This window comes from Dermochelys coriacea, chromosome 20 (assembly GCF_009764565.3).
Source record: "Dermochelys coriacea isolate rDerCor1 chromosome 20, rDerCor1.pri.v4, whole genome shotgun sequence".
NCBI classification, from domain to species: Eukaryota; Metazoa; Chordata; order Testudines; family Dermochelyidae; genus Dermochelys; species Dermochelys coriacea.
In genome coordinates, this window is record NC_050087.2 from 17696879 (window position 1) to 17706986 (window position 10108).

The following is a 10108-nucleotide window of genomic DNA, read 5'->3' on the forward strand; positions in this document are numbered from 1 at the left end:
AGACTACTTAATCTTTCCCTGTTTGCAAAATAAGACCATGTCTCTCAATAACCTGTTCCCTGTTCTGTTTGCCTCTCCCCCCTTCACCAGGGACTGTTGGAATTACGTTATACTGTCCAATTCAGGGGCCTGATCTCAAATCATCATGCACCTGCATGACACTTTTATACCAAGGTTACTGGGGCTAGAGCACCAAGATACATAAATGACGACGTTCTGTTCAGAAAGAATGTGAACGTGGCTGCTATCATCAGAAGACATTCCAAATACCATTTTAAAACGGTTTGGAATTGGAGTGGCATACTCTCTGTATGGGACCAGAGAGCACAGAGATGATTAACATACCATTTATCTCTAAGGATGTTCTGGTCCATTTTTCTAATTAGGAAATGTATGTTCTTTTTAAAAGGTTGTTTTCATTGTGGGTTCAGGGTCTGGGCCCCATCAACAGCGGCTGGACAAGCGGAATTAAAAGCAGTGTAGAGGGAGCCTTGAAATACAATTCTAGAAATCTTAGGTTCTGTCCACACTATGAATAAACCATGCTATGGACTAAATGGGAGAGGCTGGGAAAGCCCAGAACCACCTTAAGGCCTGTGCACTATTTGCCCAGTTAATAAGTTGGGGGACAGGGAAGGCCCAAGATAAAAGTACTGGCTACCTCTACTGGCGGCCGGGGGAGGGGGGAGTTTTCATTTCTGTGTTCTGTAACTAGGAGACCCATGTTGTAACCCGTGTTTGTTTTGTTTTTCTAAAAGGTGACCCCTGCGCAGGCTGCATAATCCAGCCTCAACTCAGAGTCACCCACATTCTCCAGGGCAACCTTCTGAGATTTCATTGGGGGCTTTATTTTTACAACCCCCCTCCCCCCGTTTCACCTGCTAAATCTTTGAGACTTTTGCCTTCAGTGCCCAGTGATTTCCCTCCCGTACATAACAGAACTTCATTTTGAGCTCTATTTTAAGATCCTTTTGTGCATGGACCTTGCTCTTTTAGATTGTAAAGAGACACGCACACACGCAATTCTCTATAAATGGTTAACTCTTTACAATACCATATTAATCTGTTACATTGCAGCAAAGCAGAGGCTATTAACACAACAAGCTGCACTTCCACGGATTTTTGTCTAGTCTTCCATCAGGTCTAATAGCATGAGTACACACAAGACTTTACACTTTACAATAATTATTGCTCACAATCCCAGTGACAAAGGGAAGTGGGACTGCACTGTGACTCAAGGGCAGAGGCAGGAAACGGAACCCAGATTCCTGCTGCATGTTAATTTCACACAGTGCCAAAGGAATCAGGCCATACAGCACAAACTTGTTTGCCATTGAGTCCCAGGGTCAAAGGTGAACATGGTTTGATCATGCAGGAGAATGAAGGGTGACCTTCTATTTGAATGTAAAGCTACAATGGAGATTGTGTCCGCTGTTTAACAAGGGATTACTTTGAGGGGGAGAGGGAACTCCCATGCTGCAAATGAGATGTAGGCCAAGCTCTGTGTGGTACAGAAGCCAGTCCATTCCTAAATGGTGTCCATGAATGGCAGGGTGTGGGCGTTTTACAACTGAAGGGCGTTGCCACATTCACTTCGGTTCAGGCACGCTTATCTCGTGGGCAGCATAAATGGGAGTCGTCTTATCCATGAGAAACTTCAGTCCAGAGGACATGTCAAAGGGGACTAGGACCCTACACAAAGGTCCTTTCCCCATTTAAAATACTAGGGTAGAAATGGCTCTATTGCACATAGTCATCAAGCTTAAGTGAGGCGGGAACTGGAATAGCCAGTTCTGAGAGCTGTTAGCGGCCAGGGTTTGAGCATGTGAAAAAAGTGTATTCCAAAAGCCAACGGAAGTTGTTCCGATAAAAGACATTACCTCACCCACCTTGTCTTTTCAAGACACTGCCACAGCATACAAGACTTCCTTTATTGCTGCTCTGAGCCTGTTAACCTGCCTCTAGTTTACCCAATATCAGCCCACCTAGCTTACTTAGCTAGATTGAAAGGGCAGAGGGCCACTTTCTGAAGCTAGCAGGATGCCACTTAATACCCATCTGTTACTTGCACCATCTCCATTAGCAAAGGTACTTAAAGTCAGCTCCCTACCCTCAAGTTTCTTTGTATTTTACCACTTGGAAGGTCTCACTTGTGCTTGTCAGGCTCATGGCTCTGTGGCTTCCCTGCACTAGCCTCCTATTAGGGATGAATTGGGCTGTAGCCCACAAAAGCTTATGCTCAAATAAATTTGTTAGTCTCTAAGGTGCCACAAGTACTCCTTTTCTTTTTGCGGATACAGACTAACATGCCTGCTACTCTGAAACCTGCCACTATTGATTTCAGAAAATCTTAAGACCGTTTGTTGAGTATTACTACCCAGCAACTTGATGTAAGAACTCGTCATTAGTATCTTTATCCTACCCTGAAACATCAAAATATTCCATCAGCATTGTTCTGGAAGTTGTGTCTCTCTCCACCTTAGGCTAGATTTATAAATACACATTTATTTATTTGTTGCCTATCTGATCCATTTCCTCTGAAGCACATTGAAATGTTGGTGCAACAGCACTATTAATGGTGGACTGTATGTGTTTTACTAGAGATTGCAGGATGCATTCAGGGGTGAGTACAGAGCTGTTCAGAAGCACAACTTCTGCTGCATTTCACCAGAACTGAGGTATTTAAAGTTGCCAAGAAACTTCATCTGCATCCCTCCTGGTTTCATTAATGTTTTATTTACAACCACTAACAGTATTGATAACATGTTATGAACAAGATATAATGGCCACATTGACAATATATTCAAGGAATTAAATGTCAATGGACAGACCTCCCAACTGTGTGGCTCACAATGACTCCATTGTGATCCTCGGGTCCAGTGAGCCAAGGACCCACTACAAGTCAATGTAGATTGAAATGTCTTTTACACTTCCATTTGTCAGGATGTCACTGACAGAGCCACTGCAGGGCCAGTGGGAGTCTCAGAGCATTTAGCACATTTGTACTGACATTATAAGGGTTCCAAAGATGGATTAGTCAATGCACATTTCATTGTGACATCAACAGGATGGGTTATAATACTGTTCATAATGCAATTTTAATGCACTACTTTATATTTCCTCTTACGTTTCTCTCCATAAGACGGCTGAAGTGATTCATCTCTATTGAGAAGTGCATTATGATTGGCAAGATCACCCACTATTCTGTTTCCCCTTGGGTATTAAGGGCAAAATAGTTTCACCCTGAATACATTTTAATCCCTGCATCTCATTAAAAGAATCAGTATACTTACACTGGCTCAGTTCCTGCTCTGTGACAGCCTCCTTATGTGACCTTGGACAAGTCATTTTGTCCATGCTTCAGTTTCCCCATTGGTAAAACGGGGCTCATAAACCTTCCTTTGTCTCATCTATTTAGACTGAGAGAACTTCAGAGCAGGGGCTGTTTTCCTGTGTCTGCACCATGTCCAGCACGATGGGCTCCCAATTTAATTGAGGCCTCTAGGCTCTATCACAAAACAAATCAAAATTGATTTTGAATAATTAACTTATGTCACAAGGATCCAAACCCCCTCACTGTGCCACTCCACCCCCACAATTATCTTTGGCCAATAAGCTAAATAAACCTCAAGTCTTGTGATTAACCCGAGCAGGTAAAGCAAAGCATTCTCCTTGCTTCCGGAACAGGAAATACTGGAGCTCAGCTGCCATTACAGCCTGGGAACATGCTCTGCTATCAAGGGAAGCAGACCTGAAACGTTACCTCTCATTACTGCTAGAAAGTGGCAGTTTTTCCAGGCATTTCTCAGGATTTCTCTGTGCCTAACTAAGGCAGCACTGAATTTAAGGTAGCCTGAGATGTGGTGGTGTCACTGGAGAATCTTACCCCTTCCTCCGACACTTCCGGGGACAGGATACTGAAATTGGTCGGCCATTAATGACACACTTCCTAGGCAATAATTTACAACCCACACATTAGCTGGCCCTCCAATTTATTACTATTAAACCAGACCAGTATGATAGAGCAAACAAAAATCTTAAAGGGTAATTTACCAGCATAAAATATTTCCGTTTATAGACAAGAGGGTCAATAGTTTCATAATACAAAAGGATGGACATTTTTATAAAAGCTGGTAAACTGTTAGATGGAAACTGATCAAAATAATTTCATGTATTACTAACGTTAGCCATTATTCCAATATGCCATGGTGAGAGCCACTGAAAAGCAGACTGAAAAGTGAAGTTTAAAAAAAAAAAAAACCTAACTGACTTTTCTCTGTTGGTGTCACTCACATTTCAACTCTTCACTCAGCTCCCATAAGCTTACCAACAAACAGGGCTCGTCTATTTCACCACCTTGTTTTCATGCATCAGCCCAGTGCTATTCTGTTTGGATTGCAAATATCCCCCAGAGATGTCGACACTCAAACAGACGATTTACATAGAAACGACTTAAATTTCCATTAAGTGTTGCAAATAAAACTCAAAGCCCATGGGCTCAAGGAGGGGAGATGTTTGGTTTTCTATTTGGGTTCTTTAGGACGCTTATCACCATTAGGGCCAGATCCTGCATAAGTTTAATTTTACATATACAAGCAGTCCTGTTGACATAAATGGGACTACTCCTGCAAGTAAAGTTAAGCAATTGCTTAAGAGTTCAAAGGTTTTGGCCCACTAAATGGAAACTAACGGTTTACCTTATGCTTGTATGCAGTGTTGTTTTAGGCATGCAGACCTGAAGAAGAGGTCTGTGCAAGCTCAAAAGCTTGTCTCTCCCCAAAAGAAACTGGTCCAGTAAGATACTACCTCACCTTAAGCTTGTTAGGCTCACTATCTACAACAAATGTTATGCAGCATGGTTCTCTCTGCATCCCTCCAACAGCTCCCCCTTGTCTACTGCATCAAACATAGGCTGCTTGGCTTCGCTTGCCAGGCATTTATGTCTTCTCTCTCATTCACTAGATGCCAACTTCCACCTTTGATCAGCCAAGATCCCAGCACCTGCTTGTTACATTTTCAAACAAGCCCCTTCATGTATTCTCCCCAGCTGCCCCTCACATGTGTACAAAGCTCTCCCGTTGTCCTGTTTCAAACTCTGCTTTGTTGCGATGCCTACAAAGACTTAACAATTAAGCTGCTGGTGTGCTGAGTGTACTGCTTCCACGTTGACCCATACGGTCTCATTGTTTCCTTTTACTTGCCCATCAGGCTGTCTGTACCCACCTGTCATTTCGTCTTGTACCTAGATTGGAAGCTCTTTGAGGTAGGGACAATCTTTTTGTTCAACGTACAACACCCTACAAAAAGGAGTCAAGCTTCATTCCGAAAAGCCTGAACTGTCCAACATCAAGCCCCCACCCTCTCACACACAAAATATTAGATCTGTCCCAAAGTAGACTAATCCAGGTCTATCTCAGAGTAAGCATACAGCCTTCATTTAGATGCAGAATTAGAACATGGAACTTAGTAAGCTTTTGTATTGTTGTAACACGTAGCATTAAACATGGCGCCATAATACAAGCAAATGATCCCAGCCTTGAACATCTTACAATCTTAATGTTGGGTTAACTGTTTCAGGGCTATTAATCCTTTATTCTGAACCCTACTCCAAAGCAGCAGCTATAATAGAATAGCACTATTATAACTATATGTATTTAGATCTACATTCCCTTTTAAATTTTGTCCCAAATGCTTTTGTAGTTATATAGGGAAAAGAACTACATGAAAGAGAAAAGTACCATGCCATTGTTATCAAGTAAGAATCTTCTTGATCTTGTGGCTTAGAGTGCTAAAACGCTACTTTGAGGATACCAGGTGAAGGCAGAATTCAACACAGACATAATAATTACCCTCATTATGAACACAAGGGCCCCACTGTAATACAAGTTTCGAGTGGAAGATTCCAGGTTACCCAAAAAAAAAAAATTTACAAGGATTTTACCTCACGTAAAACCTGCCTAATTCAGACATGTATTGAAAGATTGTATAGATTTTGGTTAACCCCTTATTAAAGGCTTCCTTGTTGAAGGCTTAAAAGCCATGAAACAAAGATTTTTAATTATGGTGCTGGGCTTGCATTGTCACTATAATTACAGACTGCCAGTATATCCATTGGCAGCTTTTGAGGAGGTAATAACATGACCATGTTGATCCCAATTGTGATAAAGCTTGGCGCAATGCATCAGCCCAGGTGCAAGTTTTGTTTTACAAAATTGGGTTTCAATTGATCCAACTGCCTTTTATAAGTCTAGCAAGTAATAAAGATGGAATCAGTGGGCTTCCAATTCCCCCTACCACAAACACCTCTTTGCAAGCTGTTAACCCAAAACGTAGCTCAAACCCATGTGATAATGAAAGACCAAGCATTAGATGCCACACCACAAGGCCCCAGATTCTGATCTCAAACATATGGGCACATATGGTCACCAACCTAGGAAAATTGTAAATTATGAAAAGGTTTGACCACAGGAGCAAGACATTGAAAAACCCCATGTGACCTTCTTCTAACAGAAAAAAGAAATTATTGGTCTGAGATCATTGTGATTAAGAGGATAAAGCATCCAAAAATGTAGGGAAAACAGCCCGGCCTGAGTCAAACAGAACACTGCTTTTTGGAAAAGAGATGAAGGCATGACTTCTACTCAAGCCCAGGCATTACAGAGGAGGTGGGGAGTGGAATTTCAGGACAGAGTTTTACGCACACTCAGATACTCTACATATCAAGAAAACCCTAATACAGTATCTGCTTTAACCCAAATGGTCCCCACTGTACTGCGCACTTTACAGACGTATTAAGAAGCCATCCTTGCCCAAAAGGCCTAATGCAGTCTAAAACAGGACTAAGGGTTGAAGGGGATCAGAGCCATAGAAAAGCAACATGGCAAAGTGACTTGCCCAAGATCACCTGGCAGGTCAGTGGCAGAGCAAGAACTAGAACCCAAGCCTCCTGACTCCCAGTTCAGTGTCTTACCCCCTGGACCATGCTGCTTCCCAGTGTGCCTCACTGATCTTTATTGAAACTATCTACCATCTGATACTGTGAGGCACTGCTGGAAATATAGATCCTAGATATACCCCTTTAGTTAAGTTGTTAGTACATTATAAAGAAATCCTACAAGTAGCAAAAGGTCACACAGTTACCAGCCCTTCACCACCAGCCTTTAAAGCTAGGAAGCTGTAGAAAAGGCAGAGATTAAAACACACAGAAAACTTAGATCACTCTAGCAAGACAATACAGCCCCTTACAAGTCCTAATTTGTGACCTAAGAAGTGACTGTTCCCCAGGTCACAGGAATAAGGCACTGTAGAAGCAGAAATTATTAAAAGCTACTATTCATCTCCAGAGATGGAGACAGATATAAAAGTCAAGTCTTTTAAAGCTTTGGGTTTTTAAGGAATCTGAAGTCTACTTGTGCAGTAGCTACCCTCTGTCACCACATTACCTTGACACTATCACCTCAGCCTCTCCCCAACCTCTCCACCTTGTCTATCAAGCCCACTTGTTGCATCTTGTCTTTGAATGTGAACTCTCTCAGAGCAGGGGCCTGTTTTAGTCTTCCTGGATAGTGCAGACAGATCCATGAAGGATGGATCCCATGCAGAAGCCTAATGACTCCAATACAGGTGTCTAGTTTCCAGGTCTGTGTGTGTATCGCACTAGCAGAACCAATTTGAACTGAGACCACTGGACATTATTGCCATGGTCACAGCAAGAAGACTGAAAACACAGACTCAGCTTTAAGTTTAAGATTAAACTGAGTAAATTAATACAGTCACATTGAACATTATTAAAAACAACAGGTTCCAGTTTCTAGAGGCCTTTTACTAAGCATTGCTCTCTGGATACCTTGTCAGCTACTTTGACATAAGAATTCCCTCCGCCCCCTTCAGACACTTGTTCTCCTGTAGATCTTTGTACAATTTTTAAAAGTGTCTTGCAGGTAAAGATTAAGGAATTCAAGGACGCTGACATCTACCCAAATTAATCTGCAAGGTAAGTGCCAGTCAGTAACACAACCCAACCTGCTCCATTTCTCACTGGTTTGGAAAACTATCACTGAACTGGGGACCATCATTTCAAATTACATAGTCCATTCAGTACCATAATGCAGATCCAGTGTCTTCAGGGTATACATGAAAATTTGTTTAATGTACAATCAATGATATCAAGCATGCTGCTGGCACCTACCAGTACAAAGATTAAAGACATTCCTCCTTGGAGCTCAAGGAATTAAGACTGATGTTAGAATAACCCTCCATGCCAGCTGGCCTACTCTGCTCATATCATGCATCTCTAGCTTCTTGCATCATGAAGGATCCCAACGGGCATTACAAGTTATTGGCCCCAATTCTGATACCATTGACTTGAAAGGGACACAGCTTAACCACAAGACAAACAGGAATTACCTCTCCTCTCTCTCTCTCTCTCTCTGGGATAACATACACACCAGGATAACCATAGAGGGGAAGGGATTTGGGGACAAAGGCAAGAGGGTGGCACCTGGGACCTTATGAAAAGCACCATGGGGTCTTTAAGGAACATATGAAGTGGGCAAGACCTCAGCTTCTGCTGCAGGAGCCAGGGAGGGAGGCAGTTAAGGAAAAGTTGGTTTTTGGCAGCAAACAGCCTCCCCCCATCCTAAGATGCAGGCCCAGCACCTCACAACCTGCAAGCCACAGTTCCAAGGGTCCCTTCAGCAGGCACAAGGCCACAACAAGTGGCGCCAATGTCCTCTCAGGGAGGGTGCAAGTCCTCAGCCCTGGTCTCAAGGTTCAGGAAGGTGGGAAGGACTGGGGCAGGCCCAGTGTGAGGCCCATCTTAAGTCACAGATAACTCCCACCCCATCTTCCAACCACCAAGGAGCAAGAGGACAGCTCAGTATGAGCAGAATCCTGCATCTCCCCCCCCCCCACACACACACACACCCAAATCCTGCTACCTGGGCAGGAGGGGACACTCCAGGGAAGTGCACAGCTCCCTAACCAGATGGGGGAGGTGCCCCAGCCACTGGGGCAGGGGACAAATGGGGGGAGTGTCCCTGTGCCCCAGGATTGGGGGGCACACGCCAAGGGAGTGCTCCTGGGCCCCCACAGATGAGGAGGGAAGTGCCCCCCCCCACCTAGGGCCAGGGAGCAGCCTCCCCTTCCCCTCAGGCAGGGCCCTCCTGCCACACAGGGCCCGGGATGACAGGCCAGAGCCTCCGCCCCTCAGCCAGCCGAGAACGACCACGCTCCACTGCTATTCACAGAGCGATCTACGCCAGGTGCGGCCACTGAGGCGCCCTCCCCCCTTGGAAAGATCTCGGTTTAAGCCATCGGCGTAAGGAGCGCCGGGTCCACACAAGGCTCCCAGGCCAAGCGCGCTCTACCCAGGCCATCGAGAAGTGGCCTGGCTAACCCCGCCGGCGCAAACACACCAGAGCGCCCTACGCCAACTGCGCACGGCTCCGCGGGTACCAGGCCACAGAGCGGGCTCAGCCAGCGCAACCGACGTACAGCCCACCAAGGCGCTATTCGCAAAGAGGGCCGAGGCGGTCCCGCGCTTAGCGCAAGGCCGCCGGAGAGATTCACAGACCCCAACTACGCCAGCAGCGTAGCACCCTGGCCATTCTAATCAAAGCGATCTACGCACACGGCGTACACACGACCGAAGTATTCACCAAGGGGGTTTCGGCGAACTACGTCGCATCCTTGCCATTCCGTGCGAAGGGAAGGGGGGGGGGGGAGTTACGCAGATTGCGTACGTCTCCCCGGAGGCCCGGGACTCACCGGCCCACGAAGTTCTCGAGCACGGAGCTCTTGCCGGCGCTCTGGCCGCCCACCACGGCGATCTGCGGCAGGTCGAGGTGGCAGCTCTGCCCGATGGAGCTGAACGCGTCCTGCAGCTTGTTCACCAGCGGGATCAGGTCCTCCATCCCCCGGTTCCCCATGGCGGCCGCGGGGCCCGGGCTCCCCGCTTCTCGGGCGGCGGCTCCTCAGACGGTTCTGGGCGGCAGCGACTAAACTTCCCCTCAGCGTCTCCTCATCCGGCTCCGGCGCCACCCCCGGCTACTCACTCCGCCCCCTCCCGTCAGCGGCGAATCCTATTGGTCGGCAACGCTGTCATCCT

At 45.7% G+C, this 10108-nt stretch overlaps 1 protein-coding gene across 17 annotated transcripts in view; it reads right to left on the minus strand.

The window, feature by feature from the left end:
* DNM2 (dynamin 2) overlaps positions 1–10108 on the minus strand; it is a 65078-nt gene extending 54970 nt beyond the window's left edge. For 16 of the 17 annotated variants that reach the window (XM_043506340.1, XM_043506338.1, XM_043506339.1 and 13 more), the window contains exon 1: positions 9769–10040. In XM_043506340.1, the coding sequence (XP_043362275.1) occupies positions 9769–9929 (161 nt within the window). In that variant the 5' untranslated portion in view covers positions 9930–10040. Of the gene's footprint in view, positions 1–9768 lie in introns of all 17 variants that reach the window. The other variant, XM_038379302.2, reaches the window with a different exon arrangement.